Source organism: Aquila chrysaetos, chromosome 8, assembly GCF_900496995.4.
Source record: "Aquila chrysaetos chrysaetos chromosome 8, bAquChr1.4, whole genome shotgun sequence".
Classification (NCBI taxonomy): Eukaryota; Metazoa; Chordata; class Aves; order Accipitriformes; family Accipitridae; genus Aquila; species Aquila chrysaetos.
The window spans coordinates 1,243,569-1,268,365 of NC_044011.1; the positions used below are offsets into that span (position 1 = coordinate 1,243,569).

The 24,797-nt window shown below is 57.2% G+C and overlaps 1 protein-coding gene across 3 annotated transcripts; it reads left to right on the forward strand.

Annotated features, from left to right (window-relative positions):
• The first annotated feature begins 1,203 nt into the window (after window positions 1-1,203).
• On the forward strand, window positions 1,204-20,796 carry TNS4 (tensin 4). Of its 3 annotated transcripts, none has more exons than XM_030021666.1 (13): window positions 1,204-1,316; window positions 7,961-8,592; window positions 12,702-13,146; window positions 13,357-13,787; window positions 14,675-14,761; window positions 15,288-15,407; window positions 15,695-15,787; window positions 16,143-16,220; window positions 16,671-16,742; window positions 17,947-18,115; window positions 18,659-18,727; window positions 18,992-19,018; window positions 19,585-20,796. In XM_030021666.1, exons 2-13 carry the CDS (start codon window positions 8,082-8,084, stop codon window positions 19,712-19,714), a joined length of 2,232 nt encoding a protein of 743 aa, XP_029877526.1. In that variant the 5' UTR covers window positions 1,204-1,316; window positions 7,961-8,081; the 3' UTR covers window positions 19,715-20,796. The 3 variants fall into 3 exon arrangements, with proteins under 3 accessions (XP_029877526.1, XP_029877528.1, XP_029877527.1); XM_030021668.1 differs by having other exon boundaries at window positions 13,360-13,787; XM_030021667.1 differs by lacking the exon at window positions 1,204-1,316 and having other exon boundaries at window positions 7,959-8,592.
• Window positions 20,797-24,797: the final 4,001 nt, after the last annotated feature.

Consider the following 24,797-nt stretch of genomic DNA (forward strand, 5'->3'; position numbering starts at 1 on the left):
GAGTTTATATGGTGTATTTCCTGATAAAATCGGACATTTCAAAGCGTCCCTTAGCAGTGTGGCAATGTTGCGGTAAGCCAAAAGCATTTATGGGCAGCAGAATAGGCAGTTCCCTGAAAAAGGGGTATTTCAGATATATGATATTAAAGGTTGCTGCATGGCTCTGTGCCCATTGAAACTGGAAGAAACCCTTGAGCCAAAATGTACAGCAATCCAGAAAGACGTTTGGGGATTATTTATTATCCATTCCCAATGTGGGAATGCTACATGCAGCAGTCAGGCCTGACTGCTCTGGGCTGGACACTGTGCAAACACGAGTTAGAGACACAGTCGCCTTTAAACATATTCTTTAACCTGCTCCCTGTAATACACCAGTCAGATAATTGTGCTGAGGGTGTGGGCAGACCTGGGTCTTTTTTTAGATCAGGCCAGAGCAGCCTCCGAAGTCTAGAGCCGCCCTTTAGCCAGACGTGATGGGAGATCATTTCTTTCCCTTTGCACTGAATTAAACCAATCTCACTTGCTAATGCAGCACTTCTGCCACCGAGGCAGTGGCAAAGGGCCAGGCTGTGACCTCTCGAACCGCTCCTTCCGACAACAGCTCTATTGGTACCCTCTGCACCAGGAATCAACACATACTCTGGAGAGGAGCAGAGAGAAACCATGATTCCGACGCTCCAGCTGGAAAGGAGAGAGTCGTGTGCTTTTCGTTCCCTCTTCATTTATTTTCACAGCCTACAGCTGCTGTTTGGAGGGCGAGGCTGAAGCACGGTCCCTGTCTGTTCTCCCTCCACGAGCGGCGAGGGGGCCCTTGCCATGGCTGAGTGTTGGTTTTTGGGCTCCGGCTGAGCCACGTGGGATCGCAGGGGCAGAGCACGGTCCTGGCCTTTGGCAGCTGTAGCATCAAATCCTCAGCTGCTCCAAGCAGAGTTACCTCGCTCTGCACCAGCTGAAAGTCATCCTCCTGAGCAGCTCGGCTGAGTAGCTCCCAGCCGTCAGCCATCCTGTGCCAGCCTGCTTTGGAGGCAGCCTGGTCTCTCGCCAGCTCAGCGCTGCTCCGGGTTGTATCCCGGCATCTGGGTCTTCCCTCTTGCATCACACCTGGCCTGAGCGGGGCTGCACCCTGCGCACGGAGGGGCGGCGAGCAAAGCTCAGCCCAGGTGGGAGGGACTGGGCTCCTGTTAAATCCAAGGCTCCCAGAGGACTGAGTCCTTGCACAGACTCACCCTTGTGCTGATTTTATGAGCTCAAGGTGCTGTTGGAGGTGTTGCAGAAAGAGCGGTGTGCAGGAGCGGGGACGAGCAGCTGCAGCTCAGGTACCTGCTGAGGGCTGATTTCAAAGGCTGTCTCTGCCTTTTCCCTGTCTCTTTCAAGTCCTTTTTTTTCCTTCGATCCTCCATGCTAATGTTATTCACAGTTTGTATCGGTTCCTCTCTTCCATCACTTCTCTTTCTTCTGCTACTGCTTTGCATTTAGCTGGTGATTATTCTTGTGCCTTGGGATAAATCTGCTGCAGAGATCTCAAATAAGCCAAGACATGGTTGTTCCTGCCTGAACAATACTGCCGGCTGGCAGAGAAACCAAGTGATGTTTATCCTGGGTGGGGAAGGCTGCTGGATGTTCTGAGAGAAATGGCATGGGATTATGCTTATTGCTCAGGCTAAGGTTTTGGACTTTTCTCAGTAGTCTATGGGGTTTATTTTATTAGCAATTACCTTTCTTACTCACCTTGAGTTTGAAGCCTATTTAAGATTTCCAGTGATGTTTGTTGACCGTGCATCTGTAGAAGTGGTGTGAGATGCTTCGTTCACTCTGCCTGAAGAGAATCCAGCCTGTAGAAATGAGGCTGTGATCGATCGTGTGTCTCTGTGTGTGCACCCTGCTTTTCAGTGGGAGGCTGCGGTGTGGTGAAGTGTTGAGAGTTCAAGGCAATAAAAATGCCACGTGGTAGCATGAAGTGTGACTAGCTGGAGGCTGTGGTTTCTGTAGAGCTCGGCAGGAAAATCAGCTAGCTGTGCATTAGTTGAGGTTATTTGGTACCGCTGTACTTTCTTAAGCTGCTGACAGTCAGGAAGGTCAAAGCATCGTGACTCAGGTCAGTATCAAGAGGTGCTGTCAAACCAAAACCAAGGTCCTGAGGATCCATCCTTGCATAAGAGGAGACCAGAGCATCAGGATGATTGCGTGGAAGCTGTGCAACCAGGGGTCCATAGAGGAGCACTGCAGATACATCTGCCTACACAGGCAGTGTGTTGGCAGGAAGGTGGAGGTCTGAGGAGGGGAGGAAGAGTATCTAGTCCCACCTTGTGCTGTTTGTCCCTTGGACCCAAGAGAAGAGCATGGAGCATGGTCTGCTGCTTCACAAGGTTTCAAGCCCTGGGGTGCAGTGCTGTACACTCAAAGGGACGTGCACAGGGGAGCGCAGGTGTACAGAGTCCTTCAGAAATGTTTAGAGTCTGCAGAGCCCTCTGTGCAGCAGCTCCCCTCCTCTCCCTTCCGTTGGCACCTCTGAAATGCAGGGAAACAGCCTCTCTTATGCTGCAGCTTCCATTGCAATAATACTGACTAATGCAGTCCCACGAGGGGACAGAGGTGAGATGTGCCCATGGTGTCAGAAGGGAAAAATCCAGGCTGGTGCTTGTCAGTGTGTCTAGAAAGTCTCACATTCCTGTAACTCATCTCAAACATTCCTAGGATTGGCTACTTTAGTCTAGTTTTGGACAGACACCCTCGTCTAAAGATGCTCTCCTTGCTGCCCCCTCCCTGATCTTCCCGTGTCCACTGCTCACCCTGCAAAGAGCTGGAGGGAAAACCCTCCTGGCTGTGCTGGGACCTCTCCTGTGCACGGGGGACCAGGCTCTGCTGCTCGTCTCGTACCCAGAGAAGCTCTTGCCAAAGGGGAGAGTGCCATCCTGGGAAAGGAAAAGGGAGCATGGCAGTGGGAGGGAGAGTTATTTGAGTAGCAATTTCGACATTACTAATAACCCTCCTCATCCAAAGCCCTGGAGACCCTTTCAAAAGTCTGAAATATTGCTAAAAAAGCAATGCATTGGGGCTGTTCACAGAGGGATCACTGTGGGAGGATGGCTTCTGCTGCCGAACGCTGATGGGTTGTGTTGGAGTGCTTCTCACTGCCCCAGCAAAAAGTCCTCTTTTGGCAATGGTCACACAGATGCTGCCCTGTCGCAGGGCTCCAGGGGCTGATCAAATACCGAGAGTTAGTGATGCTGTCTGGGATTTCATAAAGGCTTCTTCTTGCTGCTGAACTTTCTAATTATTCTTGTTTGAGCAAGGAAGGAGACGGCTTTGTCTGACAGTCACCTTTCTCCCCCCGGACGCTGGGAGGGCTGCTCCTCCTCAGGCACCAGCTGCCTCATGCTCCAGGTGCCGGACCCCCCCCGTAGCTGGAGGTATATTAATATTTGCTATGTGATACTGCTGCTCTCTCTGCTCTGCAGGCAAAACACAGCATAACCATGGGAACTTTCTTCCTCAACCTCATCAGCATGCCCTGCTAATCCAGGCAAGTCATCCCACAGCCCTCGCAGTGATTAAGCTGAGTGTAATGAGCTCTGTAAATCCTGGGTGTCCCAGCAGTTTCTTCTGGGTGTCCCAGCAGTTCCTTCTGCTCTTCCTAGTGAGGGGATATGTAACAGACTTGTCATCGGGAGCATCCCAGGGCTCATGTTGCAAGGAAAAACAACCCAGACTTGGCAGCCGGCTTTGCTGTTTTGGGGTCTCTGCGCAGACAGGGAACAAGCCTGTGTCCCGGCTCGTATGTCTTAGCTCCAAATAACCGCGCTGGGACCTTCAGGGCTCTGCGTGCGCAGCTGCCAGGCCAAGCGGAGAGGCAGCGCTTTCGGCATTGCCATTACCTCGCCTGATCTGCTGAAGCCTGGTGGGGGGACAGCCAGCGCCGAGGCGGGGGTCCGCACCGAGCTGGCCGTGCTCCAGCAGACGAAGCCAGGACGGGGCCCTGCAACGGAGGGACTTTGCTCCACGCGGGGTCCGCAGGGCTCGGTCCACGTCCACGTGGCGGTTGCAGCCGGGCTGGGCTGGGCTGTGCCTGGCGGCTTTGGGAAGGGTGTGCAGGCAGTTATCTATCAGCCGGGGTGTGCCTGGCACAGCCCTGGCCCAAGGGCACCCTGCTTCTCCCACCACCGCCCAGGAGGTACCCTGCAGCCCTCCGAACTCAGCACCCTACCTCCCGCCTCGGCTCTCCGCAGCCCCACGTGGGTGCTGCGGCTCCGGTCCCAGTCCCGATGCCCTGAGCCCAGCTCCTTTTCGTGCCGGGGCGGGGGGGGCTGCCTGCCAAGCTGGGCTGGAGGTGGAGGGGAGGACTGGGGTTACTGGGCTGACGTGCAACTCCTGCCTCGCTGAGCCGGGTCTCTTGGTGCAACAGGCAGCTGCCTCACCAAGAGCCTTTGTAAGCATGTCCGTCTGCATCCAAAATCCGTGACTTGTCCCCTTCATCTCAGGGGAAATTCTGTTCCATAGTCTGTTTCCAGAAGCAGAAACTCTGTAATTTCCAGTCTAGATGTGTTTGTGGCCAGCTTATTTCCATTTCTTCTTGCGCTCGCCTTGTCTTAGTTTAAACAACAGTGCTCCTTCCCCCAGTGTTTCTGTACAGCCAGTAAATCCTCCCAGGCTCGGTTAAGCCAGCCAGCCAAGCCCTGTAAGGCATGTCTGCAGTGCCTGGGTTACCTCTGCCAGGGCTGCGATGCTTCTGTTGCAGAGCTTGCTCTGCTGCCGCTGCTGCCGGAGGGAAGGGCATCGCACCTCGTGGCACGGCACAGATGTGCCGTCAGCTTCGCTGCGCGATACGGGCTCCCTGCCTGCGCTCGTGGTCTCGGGCTCCAGCCCGGCCCCTCTTCCCTGCCTGGGGGACAGAGCTGGACACTGCCCAGCCTTTGCTGGGGCTGTGCACAAGGGCACTGCTATTTCTGATTGCTCTTGGAAAGTCCTGATGTCTGTAGGCAGCGTTTGTCTTTCTCATGGCTGCACCACGCTGGTGGCTAACAGCCACCTTCTGATTAACCTCCTTCGCCCGAGCCCTTCTCCCCCTTTGTGGCTCCAAGCAGCAGAGCCTGCAGCTGAGGCTCAAAATTCTTGTGAGGAGCCTGGGAGACCTCTCACTTTAACCCAGAGAAGGGAAGGGAGGAGAGATGAGGCTTGGAGGCTAATTCTGGCAGCATCAGGCACGAGAAAGATTAAAAACTCGGGGCAGGAGTACAAGAGAGGAGGGAAGCTGTTGCGTGCATGCTCCTGGAACCCCCTGACAGTCCTGGTTCATGCATACTGCACGTTATTTCTGTACCTACTTAAATTAAAACCAGCCTTGTCTTGTGGACGCTGACTGGAGCCAGGCAGTTCTTCTCCCCAGGGGAGAATCCAATTTTCACTCCATCTAGCTTGTGTTTTTGACCTGGAATGACTCCTCTTTTTATATTTAACAAGCGCTCCCTCCAAGCCCTGTACCGTGCTGCACTTCTCATGGCGGTGCCTGCGGCGTCACGGCACATACGTGCTCCAGGGCAGGAAACCCAAGCGGGCAGACCGCTTACCTGTGATCCGGCTGACCGCACGGCAGAGCCGTGCCGTGACCGGATCAGAGGCGACGCGAGCTCTGCGGGCAGAGCCCGGGCACGGCACGGCACGGCCAGCCAAGCTGGCTGGTGGGAAAGGGGAACTCGGGTCCCAGCCCCCTTCTGCATCCTCCGGGCCTCGGGCTTTGGGTGCAGAAATGCCGAGGAAAAGCAACGCGCAGGTGCTGGGGAGGCACCGCAGGCTGTGCAGCTGCTGGGCTGTGTCACTGCTGCGGTCGCAGGAGGGACCCCACCACGTGCAGCCCGGGCATCTCGCCCGCCTGCCCCCCGAGCCGGGGGAGCAGCTACCCTGAAGTCCAGCTTTTCCCATCCATTTTCCGATAGATCCCTTCACAGCTGGCCCTCCATAGGGATAACCTGTTCCGGGCTCTCTCCATCTCCCGTCGGGGCTGGGACAGACCTGGCTTGCAGAAGTGCAGCCCCAAATGCCTGGAGGTGCAGCTGGGGCTGCGTGTCTTTCCTGTCTGTAGTATTAATCAGTCAGTTACAATTCAGAGATGTCATGTGCCTGTCTAATTCGCAACTAAAGGTGCAACAGCTGCTTTCCAGAGGTGCTTTGCTTTCCAGAGGTGCTTTACTTTCCACAGCACAGGTCTTGGTGTAGGACACATCCTTGCTCCTGAGCCTTTCTTACAGACCAGCCTGCCAGTCCTGTAAATAAAATCTATCAGAGGCTGAGGAGACGCAGTGGGGTCCAGGCTGAGAGGAAGCTAAATGGGTTTGAAGTATTTATGCACTTCTGCAGTGCTTAAAAACCTCTCCTAGCTCTTTCAAGAGCGTTAACTGGTGTGACTCATGATCCATAACCATGTCGAGTGCCGTACGCCGTGAGCAGCAGCAGACAGCAGCAATGTTTTGCTTCTAATTCGCTCATCTTCATGAGTCTGTGCTATTCTGGGTGTCTCTTCAGCAAGAGGAGAGACTTCTTCAGGGTCATATAATTCGAGGGCAAAGCTGACCTGTTTTGAGCCATCTCCATAACAGCTCTCAACACCCTGCATGGCAATTAGTCACCGCTTACCAGACATGACGTACCGCGCCAGCCCAGCACTCCTGCCCTCGCCCACAGGGGTTTTTGGACTGGCTGCCCGAGAGCAACGTGTCTCTTTCTTAATCCTGTGACTCCATAGTTAATCAATCTGAGATAGGCGAGTAAATAAGCCAGTCATTCAAGGCTGATGCAGGAAAGGACAAATATTTTAATAAGTGTAGCTCACTGTTTGTATGTATTACGCACCAGATCCACACAGGGTATGGAGGAGCGAGCCCTGAGCTGTAGGATTAACTCCTGCCAGCAAGCCTTTCGCTCTGACTTTCCAGACATCCCGTGGTCCCCACGGGTGCTGCCCTCCCCGAGGAACAGAGAGGACAGGCACGTTCCCATGCAGCCGGCACAGTACGGGCATGAGGAATGTGCTTGGCTTTGATGTCCCCAAGCACCGAGATGTTGGGTTTTGGCTGCCACAGCAGGTACGGAGGGAGGCAGGCTTATTTTCCTCATCCGGAGAGAAGTGAGCGAGGTTCCCCCAGTGCGTTTGGTGGCAGTGAGTTTTGCTGAGCAGCAGCTCCCACCGTGCCGGCGTGCAGAGGAGCACGAGGGAGAGCAGCAGCTGGGGGGACCCCACTTGTTTGCTGATGCAGTTGGACGACTTCCCCACCGCCAAACGGTGTCCTGAGACCTTGCGCCCAGAACCCCCAAGGGAAGCCTACTTTCTGCTGTGGGGTTTTTTTAATGGCAAATTAAAAAATACTTTCTCTCTAAAGCGAAGCCAGAGAGTATTCAAAATTTAATAGCAATCGGATTCCTAGAGCAACGCCTTGACTGAGAAAGCAGCCACATACACAGGCTTCCAGGGCTCAGCTCACGTTGTACCAGCAAAATAAACCCTCAGATTAAATGTACGCCCACTCGCAGAACATTGCTCTGGCAGGCAGCTCCGTCTCTCCGGCCCACTGCAAGTCTACCCTGCATGGCTCTGGGCTCGCTGTCTGCCATTGCCTCTCTGGATGGCTCCCGAGGGTCAGGGTCCCACGCAAAAGTTGTTAGAGTGATGCTTCATTTCATTCTTAACCAAGAAAATAAGCACTGTGCAAATAAAGGAGAATGTACTTTTTAGGCCTTTGAATCCTGAAAAGCTGTTGCAAATTAATCCTCCTTGCACTTGCCCAGATGCACAGTGGCACCGGGAGCAGAGGCTGGAGGGGGGTGGAAAAGCAATACAGGATGACTTGCTTTCTTATGAGCTGAATTCCAGCTTTGCACTCCAAATCCCCGTTTTTATAGACTTTTCCGCTGAAGTCTGCTCCTGCCCGGGGCATGCCTGTGTAACCGCTCCTCTCTCTGCATTCCTTAGATTCTTCTTCCGCTTGAGACGCTGGATTGAAGAAGGGGTCTGAGGTCCCTGGTGGAGAAAGGGAGGCGAGGAGGAGGAGGTTTCCCTTGGACTCTAAGCCGTCAAACCAGAAAACCAAACCATGTCACAGGTCATACAAAACCACGTGTTGCGTGTTGGACAGACCGTGTGTGTTTCCTCACAGGAGGAAAGCAAGAGCTTGCACCCGGCAGGGTACCCGGGCTGCTCCGCGCTGCCGATGAAGTACGCCTACTACTCAACGGAGGGCTGGTCTGACCCGTCCACGATGGTGCACACCAACGCACGCCTTCTCCCCGGCGGAGGGCTGTACGGAGCCCACCCCGTGTTTGAGCATGTGGCTGCTCACGCGCAGGGGAAGGGGCAGCAGGATACCTCTTTGGAGAGACCCACCGCCCCGTATCAGCCAAAGGAGGAGGAGAACGCCGGCAAGGATCCTGAGGCTCACCTGGTGTCTCCTACCTTGGACATATCAATAGAGAGTCTCAATCAGCTGATCCTAGAAATCGATCCAACCTTTCAGCCACTCACGTGCAAGCCGGTGAAGGATGCGATCCAACCTGCTTCTCAGGGTGACGCTGCTGGCACCAAGAAACAACATCCAGAGGCAATAGGTGAGGCAAAAGGAGCTGGTCGTGCGGTGGAGCCAGCGCAGCTCAGACCTAGTGAAAACCATCTGCAAGAGGCAGAGTGAAAGTCCAGGGCAGAGAGGTTGGCCACACACCAGCCCCTGGGGGCAGGACGAGGTCCAGTGCTCCTGTGAAGGGTTGGAAATGGGCATCAGTGACATGCCCCACCATCCCCAGTGGGATCAGCGTGGGATACTGTCTCCTGACATCAGGGCTTCATATAAAGGAGCAGGAGAACAGACTGTGTGTCCAGGCTCTCTGCCTGACTCACGTGCTTAGGTGGCCCTGGTCTGATCACTTTTGAAATGTCTCGTGTCCAGCTAGCTCAACAGGATCCAAAAGAAAGCAGGGAGAACAGCCTTTAATTCAACCTGATGTTTGTTTCCCTGTGTTTGGAGAAAACATTTCTCATTAGAAACGGGACTTGTAGCTCTCAGAAAACTCCTAATCCAAGTAATTACCATCAGTGCCTAGAGACAGGCACTGACCTCTAGATGTGATGTGCAGCCTGTGCTTACCCTTGCAGCGGAGCCCCAGTTCTAGCAAAGGGCAGTGGAGCCTTTCCCAGGGTCATACTTGACCTGTGGAAGCACAAGGATTTGAAGCCAGATTTCCAAAGCCCTGGGCTAAGGTACTGATCGTTACACAACCATCCCATTTAAATGTTCCCGATCATTTTGCCAGGGAAATTCTTTTTCCAGGGCTTGTGCACTCCTCCAGCAGCATACCTGGCATACACAAGGCAGAACATCACCAGCACATACCAACCCCCTCTTTCTGCTCTCATGCCTGGGTGCCTTACGTGAACCCTTTTGCAACACTTCTCTGTCATCCCGGTGATCCAAAGCTCTTCTGGGTGTGCTGCTTCTGATCCAAGCTCTCTTGCCTGTGGCTCTTTTGCAGCGTTAGCTGCTCAACACACTGTGCACAGGGTAACACCAGCAGACAGCATGTTCCACACTGCTGCAAGCGTTCTGGTGTGCCGGAGGACAGATCCGTGATGTGTTAAGGTGCCTGAAGATACAGTCTCACTGCTTCTGAAAAGCCTTACTGCCTATCCATGTCTTTAGACACAGAAATACCTTGAAAATCTGTCCCCAGGCCTCTTTCCAGAGGAAGGTCAAATGAGAGGATGTTAAAGGTATGAAAAAAATTCAGTTGTCCCTGAGCCCTCATGCAAACATCTGCATGAGGAACGTGGGGTTGGAGGAGGATGAGGTGTGTGTCTGCAAGTGCACTGAACTGCAGCCTTGGCAGGTGTGAGGGTCCTGATGCTCCAACGGAGCCGGAGTCAGGCAGCGCAGGGGCCGGAGCGGCACGAGCACGCCGTGGGGCTTGGGCGATTCTGGAGCAGACAGCATCCCTGCTTCCCGCTGGGGTCGACGGGGGTGGCCTTGCAGATAAAATACCATCACAAAGGGCAAGTTCAGCTCTTGGCTCCTCAGCCTAGTGGGATTCAGATGCCTCTCTTTCAGGCACCACGCAAGGGCTGGAGTCCTGAGCAGCTCAGCAGGTAACGTGCTAGTGGTTTTGAAAATCTGGCTCCAAGTGTGGAACGGAACATCTGGAAATCTGGCCCTGAATTCAGTGGGAAAAGCCTCACTTCAGCTTTTATTTTCGTGTAACAGCTCTTCTTTTTCACACAAACTTCTTACTGCTGCACAGCATCCCTGTTCACCCACCTCCTCCTGCTCCGGCCGTGCGACCTGTGCATGCATCGCTGCTCCCATCTTATGCCAGCTGGCCCCATGGAAATGCTCCCATTAGGCTCCTGCCTCCCTTTCCTCCCCTCGGCTGTGCAGGAGAAGGCTGCACAGAGCCCCATTGGCACTTTCTGAATGATTTCCACACCCCTACTTTTTGCCGAAGGTGTAAGTTCCCTGCAAGCACGGTCACTCGATGTGAGGGCTGGCAGGAGACTGATGGTGCCCAGAGTCTGTGAGAGGGTCTTGCTCTTGTCTAATGGAAACCACGAGGAGAGCTCTTAACATAACGGATGCTGTAGCAATAGGAGACACGTCCATGAGAGTCACTAACTCCCTCTGGTACTTGATTGTTTCTGGAGGAGAGGAGAGCACCTCGGCTTGCGTGACAGCTGGGCTCCCTGTTTGTGGCACTTTTGCCACTCTTTGATGCTGAAAAACTCACCAAGGTCTTGAGCAAATATTTGAGGTTTAACCGCACCTGATAAGCAGAAGCAAAGGCAGAAAAGTAGGAGGCAAAAGGCCTCGTTAGCCCAGCGCACAGATGCTTTTCAGTTATTACTTTAAAGGACAATTAAAATCCCCATTTCTTTTCCCCTTTTGAGGGAGACACTGACAAAAAGCATCTGGCCAAGAGCTTGCTGTAAGGGTTTGCACACTGATACCAGAACCATGTGGCTCCGGAGCCTTTCCGAGGACGGGCTTTGGAGGAGCTGCTGCTGGCTGCCAGTGGCAGTAAGGGTGTGGAGGGGGAAGGCTGCGGTCCTGGCTCCTTCCCTGTGCGTGGTCCAGCTGCGTCCCCACTGGGGACCAGCCCTTCTGGCTTACCCGGCGCCTCCTCGGCGGCTCTCCGCTGGCCGTGCCGATGCAATCCCGCGCTGGGATCAGCGTAGAGAAGTGGCTCAGAGAGTAACTTTTGTACAGACTTGTGCTTTTCCTGCTCATCAAGCTTTATGCCCCAGAGGGCTGGTTGTTCCTTGCAGTAAACAGGGGCTGCAGTGCTTGGCAGTCTGGAGCCAGCTGCTCTGCCCCAGCCAGCTACCCTCACCCGCAGGTCCCGGGGCAGGAACGAGGCACATAACATCGACGGCCAGGGAGTTCAGGGCTGTTAAGAGCAGTTTTCATTGCCGTAGCAAAGAGGTTTTTCTCTCTCCAAGAAACACCTTTAAGAAGGGGAACTTTCCTGAACTCCATGGTAGGGCAAGAACCAGGAGCTGCAAACAGAGCTGGGCACGTTGAGACAAGAAAGAAAGGAGGTGCACGCTTCTAGCAGTGGAGGTGATTAACCACGGGAACAGCTTCCCTGGGGAGGTGATGAATTCGCCATCGCTGCAAGCCCTTAAATCAAGTCTGAGTGTCTCTTGCTAAAAGGCGTCTTCTAGCTCAGCCAGAAATTGTCCTTGTTCAAGGAACGCGGTGACTAATGAGCATCAGACACCTGGGGAGCCAGGCACCCCCTTGTCCCGGCCGTGAGGTTTCAGTGAAGGTCTTGGAGCAAGCGATGCTCTGTCAGATGTGTTACCATATAAGTAATGGCAAGGAAAGGAGCTAGGAGATGCCTTGCCTGCCCCGAGCAGGAATGGAAGAGCAGGAAGAAACCCACAGCAGGACACGGGCACAGAAGCTGCCTTGGGAATTATTTGTCTAAAGAGACTTGTGCAGGATGGGAGAAGGGAAGGGAGAGCAGCCGGCCGCTGCCCTGGGCTGCGCGCTTGCAGCTGACACGGCCGGTCCCATTGCTGATGCCTAGAGCCTTGTAACTGCCCTCGTCCTGCGTGGCTTCCCTCTGCCTCCGGCTCCACGGCGCGGTGCGGGTGGTGCGGATCTCCATCCATGCCTGGGGGCCGGGTGACGTCCCCCGTGCTCCTCCACCCAGCCAGCTCAGAGGGTGCGCAGGGCCATGCGCCTGCTGCCGTGGGCACCCTCCGAACCTGATGTCATCCCCGGGGTGGGGGGGGGAGCAGCCAGATGTTTTTCTCTTGAGTCAGGTACAAACAGAGAGGCTGCTGGAGAAAACACCCGCCTCTCGCTGCAGGTCTCGGCAAGCACCGGCTGTGCGATGCTGGCGAGGGGGTTCTGAGCAGTCAGACGTGACCGTGTGTAACCCCTTTTCCCTGGGAGCCCGCCAGCACTGGGGTGGGTCACTGTGGCTTGGTGTCTGTGAAGAAATCAGCCCTCATAGGGTCTTAACAAAGGCCAGTGTTGGGCGATGGGGGGGGGCTCCCTGCAGAGCCCGGGGGTCCTCCCCTGGGCCCAGCAGCCCTGCAGGGCATGCAAACTGGAGCCAAAATTAATAGCAAGAAGAGCAGAGACGCGTATCCCCCACGGAGCTTAGCTAATGATCCTGACTCAAACACTGAATTAGTAACGACCTCCTCTTTCTTCCTGCAGACATTAAATACATAGAGATGACGCCAGGCAGAGCCACGTGTCCCGAGCTGCGGCAGGGTTCCCCCAGCCCCTCGGGTACGCCCTTCTCGAGGTCCCCCCAGGGCAACGGCTTCCTGCCCCAAAAAGGGGGACTCAGGGGCAACTACAGCACCAGCGGCAGCGTGGTTTTCTCGAGCCCACCCGGACCCACGAGCCCCCGCTCGGGCACCCCGAGCTGCGCTGCTTCCCCGACCTGCAGCAAAGCATCCGAGTGCATCGCTGTCCCCCGGCAGTGCACGGCCGGCCAGACGGACAGCATCTCCTACGGTCCCGGGGCTCTCAGCACCTCCCCGGGCTTCGACAATTTGCTGAAGCCCGTGCACGTGGTGAGGGCCCAGCAGAGGAGCAGCTGGGTCTCCCTGCTCTCCACGAGCCCCGGCTCGGACACCAGTTACATCCTTGGAAGGTAAATGCCGCCTCGTGTCCCAGTCTCGGGCTGACGATGGGGATGGAAGGGGCGTGGGGCGGTTACCCCAAGTCCCGCTATCCAAGACCCCCTTCCTCAGGCTGGGAGTCAATGCTCCGCAGGGCTGGTCCGGTCTCTGGGGTGGGCTGTGCATCGCACCCCGGCTAAACCGCCCCGCTGATCTCCTCCTGCTCTGTCTCCCTCTTGCAGCAGCACCCACTCACTCCACAACGACGACTCGGACGGTCACCCCTCTGCCTGCCGCTCCGCTGACTGCCCGTCCCCTGCCAGCTCCCTGGGCAGCCCCTGCCCACCTTCCCCGAGCATCAGGTCTCACTCGGGAGAAGCTTTTGGCCTGAGTCCCCACCAGCCCAGGGCAGCCTGCTCCACCAAAGCCAACACCTCCCTGTCCCAGAAGGGACAGGCCAGCAGCTGCCCCCCCTCCATCCTCAACTCCGCAGCCGACATCCCAGTGCTGCTGGTGAACGGGTGCCTGGAACAAGGAGATGCATCTTCCAGGCTGGCCAAAGCCCCCCAAGCCTCTGTCAAGCAGACCCCCCCTCCCAGCTGCAGCCCACCCTCAAGGCTCGGTAGCCTGAACAACGCGCTGTCGGCACCGGCGCTCTCCTGCGTCTCGGACAGTAAGTCACCTCCCTGCCATAGGGCAGGTCGGTGGGGGGGAAGGAGCTGTAGACCCCAACAGTTGCCAGGAAAGGGGGGCGAACACCATTTCCTACTCTGGTTTATCTGTGGGTTATAGATGTGAAGGACAGGAGGTCCTTGCTGGGGCTGGAGACCCTCGCCGTCTCTGCACAGCGAGTTGCAGGGCTCTGCGGTGGTCTCCAGGTCTTTGCTTGATGACCCTGCGTTAGCCACGGCGTTTGGCCCACCAGGGTCCTGGGGCACGTGCTGAGCAGGCAGAAACGCTCTGGTCCCCTCAAGGAGACGCAGATATGCTTATTCATAGCACCTGAGAGTGAGAACCATAATTCTGTCATTTCATACTTGTCTGTGGGCCCAGAACGGGTGGGGAGGAGGGGTTAGGGTTCCAGTTTGCTCTGGAGGACATCTAAAGATACCAGAGTTTATAAGGTCCCTCATTCAAGGGTAAACAATAGGGCTATTGTTCTCCGGAGGAGATTAGCAGAGGCAGCTCTTGGGGCAGAGGGTTTTAATTGGGATTCTTATGGGAATAGCAGGAGAGCTTTGTGGGTCAGGTCTTCAGCTGCTGTAAATCCCCATGGTCCAGTGGACTTGTGCAGGGTTGGGCAGACTGGCACTGCTGGGGAATTCCATGTGCTGCCTCTCTGCGCTCCATCGCAGCCTGCCAAGAGAGATAATTACGTGGAGAATGAGTTATTCTGAGGAGTAGGAAGGAAGCTCTGTTCAAAAGGACTGAAAAAAAACTTCAACCCTGGCCAGCCTGAAAAAGAAATATCTTCACTAGGGCTCTGTCCTGCTCAGTGATGTCTGCTGTGAAGGTCTTTCAGGTCCCTCGCTGGCCTTGACGCCCTAAGATCTCTTGCAGGTCCCCTCAGGGCTGGGCAGCCGACCATGAAGTTTGTGATGGACACATCGAAATACTGGTTCAAGCCGAGCATAACCAGGGACCAAGGTAAGGCAGCAAGCATCTCTGCTGGGATAACCCATCTCAGACTTGCTGGAGTTTGCCTCCCCGCAGCACCTCAGTCCAGCTTTTGCCTGTGCTGAGCTCCTGTGGGGACTCAGTGATGGCAATTCAAAGCATAGTGGGGGCTGACGGGCATGGAGAGACCCTCTCACAGCTCTAGGGGGAAGGCTCAGAAACACGGGCTGCGCCACGGCCCCTCTGTCCCCCCCTTCAAGTCCAGCAAAGCTGCTCCTGCCTCTGACTGTGCTGTACTCATCATGGCCAGGGCAGGGGCTGACTCTGCCCTGGGGACCGCAGGGACCCGTGGGACCGAGCCGGGGCCCCTCAGTCCGCAGAGGCACTGCAGTCGGTACCCGCACAAGGGACGTGCGTGTCCTCAGCAAACGCTCCTGAGTATTTCTCGCTGCTGCCAAGGAACAACTCCCTGCGAGAGCATCGGCCGGATGCAAAATGCAATGTGGGGAGGTTCCACCTGTTTTGCTTGGCTGAGCCTCTGCCTGTGCTTTGACAGCAATCCAGCTGCTGAAGGACAAGGAGCCAGGCACGTTCGTTGTGCGGGACAGCACGTCATACCGGGGGTCTTTTGGACTGGCAATGAAGGTTCCCGTCTCTCCATCCGCCAGCCAGACAGGTACAGGGACTCGCTCGGAAAGGTGGGGTTTGTTTCAAGGATTTAGCTGAAAGCAGGCAAACTAAAGCAAGCTGAGAAGCCGCAGGACTGGTTGTGTGATTGATGCTGGCAGCGGGGTCTGTGCGTGCCCATCCCACCCCTGCACAGGGGCTGGCACCATGCTCGCCGTGCAGAGCAGAAGCTCCGGTGGATGCCCTGGGACGGGGCCCCGGGGTGGGCGGGGGAGGGCAGGGGCAAACCAACGGCGCTTTTGCCGGTGCTGACGCTGTCTTCCATCCCGTTTACAGGCGATGAGAGCAGTGACCTCGTCCGGCACTTCCTCATCGAGTCGTCTGCCAAAGGGGTGCACCTGAAAGGAGCCAGCGAGGAGCTGTATTTCGGTAAGAACGGTGCCATTGCCCGCAGCAGCCCTGGCAGCCCCAGGAGCTGTTTCCAAAAGGCCCCTCGAAGCACGGGCCAGGACCCTGCAGTGAGCGTGTTGGCCCGGGGGCCCTCCAGCCCCCGGCTCCTGCCCTCACTTCTCTGCCAGTGAGACTGTGGTAGTAGTCTCCGAAGCAGGAACATGGGGTGGGGGTCGGAAAACCCACGTTTGTCGCTGTGAGGCCCCAAATAGTCCAGCTTAGCCCTCCCTTCCCTCCTTCTGAGCTCCCTGGGACACTGTTGCGGGACCAGAGGCATGTGGATGGAAGGTGTCAGGCCCCCGGGTCCCCCCCGACTCACGGTTCTGTGTTGCAGGGAGCCTCTCTGCCTTCGTGTATCAGCACGCCATCACCCCGCTGGCACTGCCCTGCAAGCTGAGCATCCCCACCCGAGGTAGGTGTCCGGGGCAGGAGCGATGCTCCGAGCAGTCCCTCCTGCCGGTCTGGGGAGGTGGGCACGGTCCTGCAGTGAGGAGGGGGCTGAACCACCCGGGTGCCCCTGCAACGGGGCTGACTGCCCTGGCTGTAGGCGGAGGAGAGACTGCAAGAGCTGCCTGGAGTACGAAACGGTGGTGACTTGCTTCTGCTGGGGATGGAGGGTGGTCAGCAAAGCAGCGGGGAGCAGGAGACCACTGAGGGTGGGCAAGGAAAGGAGGGGTGGCGAGATCAGGGATGAACAGAGCAAGGAGAGGGTGGTGGAGGACAATTAAATTAATTACCGCAATTTAAGCGGTCCTGGGCCTTTGGGCCTCTTGTGAGATAAGGAATCACCACCCACTGCAAAGTGGTGACCCAGAGCAGCCTGAACTGTGGCATCAGTGCCTCCTGCTTGTTGTTCGTGCAGATCTTGCTGATGGAGAAGATAGCCCTGACTGCGCTCCAGAATCCACGCTATCCCTCCTGAAGAAAACTGCTGGTGAGGAAAGGAGCAGGCTACTGTCACCAGGGGACAGTCGAGCTGGCAATAGCTAGAGCTCTGGGCATGCCCCCATGCTTTGGGCTTTAGTCCTTACCTATCAAACGCCAGGCTCTATTTTTTTATGTCATCCATTCTGACACCATTCGCAGCAGAAGCTGAAAAGCCAGCGCGGTCGTTGGACCTGCGCAAAGCTGCAGGTCACCCCAGTGCATCTGTGGGTGCCGGTGCGATGTCCCCCTCCTGGCTTTATCACCAGGCTGGAGATACCTGCAGGTTTTCTTTGCATCCTCAGATCATGGGCCTGCAAGGGAACCTGATATTTTTAAAGAAAGGAGACTTTTGGTCCTCACGATGGTGAAGTAAAGCTTGAAAAGACAGTTCTTGAGGTCACAAGGCTGATAAAAGACCCACATTTTTAAATAGCCCCTGATTTTTAAGCCTCTCTCCTGATTGGCTTCAATCAGTGTTGAACTGGTGGCTACTGAACATCTGGAGTTTCTAGGAGAGGGATGGGGCGGTCGGGGGCTGGTTAAATTGCTGAGGGACGTTATGGGAGACGCATGGAAACGGCACAGCAGGACAGGGAAGGGTCTTTGCTTCTCTTCCGCGCCTGGGTGCCCCCAGCCTGGGTGCAGCGGTGGGTGGGCTCCAGGTGAGAGCAGAGAGTGATGGGTGGGAAACCGCACAGATGGGTCACGGCGCAGTCAGGGGAGTCGGGAACTGCTTTGTTTTGCTGGAAATTCTGAAAAATAAGTTGGCAAGCTGAAAAGTTTAGTTTGACCCAGAACAGGCCTTTAAACAGCTCAATCAGCCTGAAATGTCATGTTTTAGGTTGGCCTTCAGCCGTTAGTTGGCTTGGGGTATTTCTGCTTTTCATTAAAGGAAATATGCAATAAACAGAAAAAAAAATCAAAATGTGACATTTAGAAACCGGAAATTAAATACTTTGACTTTAAAACAATTAGTGCAAAGAATTAAAGTAAACCAAAATAAATTTGTGAAGAATTTCTGAGTCACCAAGTCTTTAATTTCCTTCAGAACAAATCTGACCTACGTACGTGCGTCCGGTCCTGCAGGAAGATGCCTGGGACCCAGCCCTGGACCCGGCCCCGCTGTGCTCGGTGCTGTACACGCTCAGCGCAGCGAGGCACCGGCGTGCTGCGTGCCCCGTGCTGAGCCGGGCTCCGTGCTGTCCTTGCAGTGTGCAACGTCTTGTACCTCAACTCGGTGAGCATGGAGACGCTCGCAGGAGCACCGGCCATCCAGAAAGCCATCTCCTCCACCTTCGAGCTGGAGACGCTGCCCACACCCACCCTCGTCCACTTCAGAGTGACGGAGCAGGGCGTCACGCTGACGGACATCCAGAGGAAGTAAGAGCCGCTGGGGACGGTCGGGACGGGGCTGTGGGGCTGCTGCCGCGGCCAGGGGCTCACCAGCGGCAAGGTGCAGGGGAGAGCGAAATGGCTGATGGAAACGCAGCTCGCCCGTGACCGCCCAGCTCTCTCGCTGCCTCTCAGCCTGCCAACGCGCTGATCTGCAGCACGTCAAGAAAAACTGGCCTGCTAGGACAAATCCGTGTTGCAATCCAGGGATGGACTTGACCCCTTCTGTTACAGCACAGGACGTGATGCTGCTTTACGTGAAGTTAGTGGCAACATCTCAAGAGTGGGAGGCAGGAGCCGGCTGAACCCAAGAGCTGCCTGCGCTTTGCCAGCTGCCTGCCTGCAGGCAGCCCCGGGGAGCGGGACCCCCACACCCGCCGTCCCCCATACCCCCTGTCCCCCACACCCCCCATTCCCCAGCAGCCACAACAGTTCGAGCAAGGCTTGAATTTGCAAATGCCTGTTTCTCCCACCAGCTCTGCCGGGGCACTTTCCTCCTCTAATGCCATGCTCTCCTCCTCCCCCGCACAGGGTATTTTTCAGGCGACACTACCCCTTGGCTGCCATCAGGTTTTGCGGGATGGATCCTGAGAACAGAAAGTGAGTTATCGGCCGCTTTGGGGGCTGAGGGCGTCCGTGCCGGTTGGAGCCGCTGTGCCGTGCTCCCTTCCCTGCGGTTCCCAGCACAGCTCCGCTGCTCCTGTCTCTGCACTGCTTAAAATCCCAAATCCCAACCATCGGCTGTGCAGCCCCTGCCCTGGGCTTAAGACGCTGTGTTTAGCTAAATATACACCTTGACTTTGCAGCTGATGGAATGAGTTAAATATCAGTCTTTGAGCAAATCCAATTCTGTTCTTCCCTCAGGTGGCAGAAGTACTGCAAGTCCTCGAGGTAAGACCTGCGTGGGGACCTCCGGCAGCCGAAGCATGCCGGTGGAAACCTGGGGGGGAGATGCTGCTTTGGCCCAGCCTTGCCTCTCCAGCGGGTGCATTGCAAAGCTTTGCAGAGCAGCAAAGAATCAAAGCTTAAAAATGAAGAGGGGATGCGATAAAAGTTAACATGGTGGCAGGATGAGACGTGGGACAGATGGGTGAAACTACGGGGGGGTTTGCTCTGTGGGTTTTGATGAGAGGCTTGGCTAAGCCCAATTCTCCGCATCTCCTCATGTAGAAAGACCCCATCCAAATCAGTCAGCCTTCCCAGTGACTCGCTTGCTCTGGGCTCAGGAAGTGAGTTTATATCTGGCTCTACCTTGCATTCAAGAAACTTTTCACAGCTGGGGAAGCCTTGCCAGAAACACTTCTGCCGGCTGTTTTGCTTCCAAGTAAACGTGATTGGGGAGCGGGCCAAGGTAGAATTGCTGGAACCAGGATTTTGCTTTGTGGCTGGGGCTAGTTTAAGTGTATTCCTTTGGATTCCTGGATGCAAACTGAGTAAGTCTCTCTCCTTTTTCAAAGAATCTTTGGGTTCGTGGCCAAAAGCCAGACAGATTCGGAGAACCTCTGTCACCTGTTTGCAGAGTACGACACTGTGCAGCCAGCGTCGCTTGTCATCGACCTTCTCTGCAAGCTCCTGCCAGGCCCGTAGAGGACAAACCCCGGGACGGCTCAGGGTTGGCAGCTGCCCACACGCTGCCAAGCTTTTACTGCTCACCTTTTCCTGCTTCCAGGTTGCATTTTTTGGCAACAGCTCGTATTTATATTTTTTTGTTACGTACCATCATGTCAAGAGTCTCAGTTAAAGATTTTATGCTCTGGTGGGATGAGATGTTCCTCTGAGACCCTCCGCAGGGCATCGCGGGGCAGCGCTCGCCGCGGTGGCCGGCGCAGGACGGCTGCCCACAGGGAGCTGTGCCGGGCTGGGAGCGGAGCTGCGGGACGGGAGCTGTGCTCACCGTACGGAACCGCCACCTCCCTCACCCGGCACGCACCGTTCGTTTTGCTCTAGAGGACTGAGATGCTCTGGGTGAGATTTGTACCGGCAGCAGGGGATGCCTGCGCTTGGGGTGTCCAAGCCGAGGCATGTTTGGTGGAGCTGAGCTCCCACCTTTGGGGACTCAGCCCTACACCCCCCCCCAATGCCTCGGGAGGGGAGGTCTGGTGCAGGCGGGGGGGGACGACTCACCTCCCTGAGGATAGACCAGCATCAGGAGGCAGTTTAGCAAATCAGAGCGTATAAAATCACTAGGCCCTGCCGAAAAATCCTGCTTTCCTCAAAGAGCAAGAAGCATCAAAAGGCAGAAATGTCAGAGCAACGTACTTTTGCCTGGTGCTGGTAAATTCTCCTGCCCTTTTTTGCAAAGTGGGGTTACAGGCTAGCTCAACCTCCAGGCATCACAGCGAGCTGAGAAATAAATGTTGACATTTTCATGACAGTAAAACATTGGGTTTTTGGAAATGACTTGCATGAATTTGGGCCAGATCCTCAGATGACGTAAATTGGCGCAGCCTTGTGGAAGTCAGTGCTGCCATGATTTACACCAGCTGAAGATTCAGCTCTTGCTGTAATCTCAGGGTGGAATAGAGCAGCTCCGAGTCCACCATACAGTCGTCTCCCTGAGCACTTGCTTATCTGGTGCCTGTACGTTGTTTTAATTTTGGACCCCGTGCTAACAAACCCTGCTTAGGGGTATTTTCAATAAACCAGTGCATCATTTATCTCGCCACAAACACTGCAGAGATGTTAGCAACTGAAATACGTTACTCTGCTCTCTTAAACTGCCAAGCATTTGCAGGCATTGCACATAAAGAAAAAGTCACTCTTCTCCAGCCAGGCTGTGAAACGGCATCCGGCTGCAACAGCTCTTTGGCAACGATAAAAACAGATATTGGAGTTACTTGCGAGGGGTGGGGGGAGTGCTCGGCTCCAGGACGAGAAACTAACGGTTTTGTGTCCGTCCCCCCAGTCTCCCTGCCCTAAGCTCTGCTCAGCCAAAACCCAGCACCCGGCTTGGGGCCGAGCTGGGCGAGCCTGTGACCCCGCGGGCTCCGCACCCCTCCGCCGTCCCGTCGTGCTGCGAAGGCTGGGGAACGCGGCGGACCGAGGTCACGGGCAGCTCGGGGGGACGCGGCTCAGCCCCGGCACCCCGGGCTTGTGCACCCCCCGGCCTCGCAGGGACCCCCGGCCCCCCGCCTCGGGGTGTGCAGGATGCGACCCGCTGCAGTGCGGGCTGCAGCCAGCAAGGGTCCCCAGCACCACACCGTCCATCCCTGCCTGTGTCCTGCCTGCGCCCTGCCCGTCTGCTGGGAGCCATAAATAAGGGCAGAGCCGCCGATGCGCGTAGAGCTGTTTTCATCGAGCAACACTTAATTAGCGCTGTGCAGGGTGCGGGCCCCCGGCCCTGTTACCGCACTGCTCTTCAGGCTGCAGCCGTAAGCACAAGGGGAATGTGAAAATTCAAAGGCTTTGGCTCCAAGCGGTGCTTTTGGGGGGGGGGGAACCGCGCTGCCGCCCCCGAGCCCGGGCCCCTGCACGCTGCTCCCCGGTGTCGTCAAATCCAGCTCCCTTTTGCAGAACCCCAGCCACAACCGGGAGGGTTCATCTTCTGGGGAACGGGGCGACGGCTGCTTTTCTCTGCTTTGGGACCACTTTGGGATGGGGAGCAGGCCCGTCGCCAAGCACCGTCTTCCGCACGTGGAATTTTTAGTTCACTGAAAACCCTTTTCCAGCGCAGCATAGCTGGAACACGGGCCCAGACACCGTGGGGACAGTTCAGCCAAAACCACCTGGATTCAGGAAAAAACAAACAATTCTCTGAGCTCTTCGTGGCTTCCAAAGTTTGTCCCAGGCTTCCTGGAAGCACGGCTCTTGGTTTTGGTTCCTGGGTCCGGTTCCAGCCATTTTGTAACACACCCAGCCCCTGCCCTGGCCGGGCTCGCAGGTTTGTTCCCAGCAGCCTCTGCCGCCAGCGGGTGATGTCCCATGTCCCCAAACACAGCAAGACCCTGAAAGCCACCGATGCCGCAGCGTGTGGCCAGGCTGTCCCTGGTGGCGGGGACGCGGATCACACCAGTGACCACCCACCGTGCACGTGGGTGCACGGACACGTGTGCACTTGTGTGGGTGACACACAAAGCCCTGGCGGCAGCGTGGCGGCCACAGGATTTTCTGCACAGAAACATCCTCGCTCTGCACAGGGACCGGGGAGCTGTCGCAGGTGGAGAGTCTGCAGAGCTTCGCTCCCCGATGAGACACGGACCGGCTCAGCCGGGACCCAGACCTGGCACCGGACACTGCCGGGGGTCCCCATCACCGCCCGCCTCCCCCGTCCCGACACAACGGGGTCCTGCCGTCGCTGCCCGGCACAGCCCTTCCCGGGGGTCCCAGCCGGCAGCACCTCCGGGTGCGGGAGGGTTCGGTTTTCTCCTGTCGCCGGCTTCCCGGTGACCTCCAGAAGATGGAAAGGGCCACAGCCCTCCCTCGGCCGACAGGGAGGAGCAGCGGCATGGGGGGGAGGCGGGGGCCTCCGGTCTGCAAGTGTCACGGGAAGGGGCAAACAACCCCCTGGGCTCTGTGGCATCAGCCCCCGCATTCCCGGCAGCCCGGCAGCGGCCGTGCCAAATGCACGCACATGCGTTTCTCCAGCCAAATCGGTTCCCAAGCCCAGCCCGGTGCCCCCGCAGCAGCCAGGGCTGGGGGCAGACGGATGGGGGCCCCGAAGGAGAGCCCGGGGAGCCCCAGCCCTGGGCAGCTGTTGGCGCGGGACCGGGGTGCTGGGCCGGGCTCCAGGAGAGCTGGCGTCTTCCCTGGTCCGGCTGCCGATCTGCTGCGCCAGCAAATTACAGCGCTTGTCTACATTGGCTGCAGACGGCTGCCTTCGGTCCCAGCTCCTCCGGGGTGTTTGCACAACCCCGAGCACCGCTGGCCACGCAGCTCCAGTAACCGGAGCATCGGGCTGGCGCCGGCCCCGGATAACACCTCCGGCCCCGGAGAGCCGCGACACCGGGGACCCAGCCGTCCTCCTGCAACATGACCGCAGGCGATGCCACCTTTCAGCCGCCCCGGTGAGCGCGTTTGCTGCAAACACCGTGAGAAAGCTGAGCCGTGGCAAGGAGCACCGGGCAGCTGGGAGGTGTGCAGCCGCTGGCATTCCCATGCCCAAGCATCTCACAGCTGCGTCCCCTGACGCCCTCCCGAAACACTGAGCGGAGCCGGTGATGCTCGGTGCGTACCAGCACTGGCATGCACACGCACACGTGCCGCGGGCTGCGGCTCTGCGAGGCCGGCAGCACTGCCCGGCCACGAGCACGTCGCCCTGGTGCGAGCCGGTGCCTGTCCCTGTCCTCCCCTGAACTTTGAAGCCCATCCAGTGTCTTGTCCCAGCCTGGCACCGTCTCCAGGCCCCCACCGCTGCTCTGCGCCGCCGTGAAGGGCCGATGGTGACGATCCTCACTGCCCTCGCGGTGGCACCGAGCGGAGCCTGAGCTGGGACTCACGAGGAGGCACGTAATCGTTTGCTTCCCGCCCCATCCCTGCTTGGCGCAGCTCTTGCTGAGGTTTTGTGGGTGCCTGGGTTTTCAGGGCTGCTGAACCCCAAACCCAGCGGGGCATCCCCCAGGCTGAGGGGGACCACGTACCCAGGCAGGGACGGTGCAGCTCAGCCTGTTCCCACCCCAGGGACGGGATGCCCAGTGCCGGCCCCCAGCCCCATGGATGCTGCCGAGCGCAGGGAGGCGCTGGCCCCGCTCCCGCAGCCCAGTCCCGGGATCTACAAACCAGACGCTCTCAGCTCAGGCATTTTTTCCACTTCTAAGCCCCTGTGATCCAGCCCCCCGCTCCCTCCGCCCCGGCCTCCCCTATCCTGCTCCGTGCCCGCGGCCCCTGGCAGAAGGCAGGCGGGTGCCTTTGGAGGTGGCCGAAGGGGGTCCCTGCCCGGTGGGTGTGAGGAGCAGCCCAGGGCCCAGCCGGCACCGAGCTGCACCCGGGGGAGCTTGGGGAGGGGGGCGGAGGGGCTCCTGGGGAGCAGGGACCCGCGGGTGCTCCTGGGCAATGTCCCTCGCTGCCACCGAGGATCCCTGCCCGCTCGCCCTGCCGGCATTGGTGCAGCCACGCTGCTCTCCCCAGCGCCCGTCCCCGGCGGCGGGTGGAAAGAAACCGTCAAATATTTTTGCTGGCAGCTCGGAGACAGAGCCATCCGCAGCCGATCGGCCGCCAGCCCCCGTAGCTACAGCAAACAGTCCTCAGCCAGGCTTTCACGGGTGCACACCTTAAACCCCTCATCCTGGAGCACCAGCCGGCTCTGGCATGTTCTGCTCCCACCACCGGCACGGGCACTTCCCAGGGCTAATTAGCTGGGGCTGGTCCTGCCGGTGGTCCCCAGGGACATAGTTTGCAGGGGCTCTGGAGCCAGGGCAGGCTGGCTGGACAGCCCAGGAGCTAAACCTCCCCAGGGGTCAGGGCTGCAAGTGCCACTCCTCTACCCTCTGCCACAGCTCGAGATGGCAGTGGGAGGGTGCCGAGGTTGCAGGCAGTTTCTGGTTTAATTTGGCTTGTTTGGAGGGGAGCGTTTCCATATGGCACACGCCGGCACTGCAGGAACGCAGTGCCCAGCCGGGTGGGATCCCCACAGACCCCTCGCTCCTCCTCTGCTTTGCTTCCCCTCTCTTCTTTAAAGCAATGCAACGATAAAATACACTCGATAGAAACACATTAAATATCAGGGAAAGCAAAA

Bases quoted from the DNA above. Each gene is read 5' to 3' on its own strand.
- TNS4 (XM_030021666.1), top strand. From the start codon at position 8,082: ATGTCACAGGTCATACAAAACCACGTGTTGCGTGTTGGACAGACCGTG. The intron at 8,593-12,701 runs GTGAGGCAAAAG...TTCTTCCTGCAG, and splicing joins ACAACATCCAGAGGCAATAG to ACATTAAATACATAGAGATG. The intron at 18,728-18,991 runs GTGAGTTATCGG...TTCTTCCCTCAG, and splicing joins ATGGATCCTGAGAACAGAAA to GTGGCAGAAGTACTGCAAGT.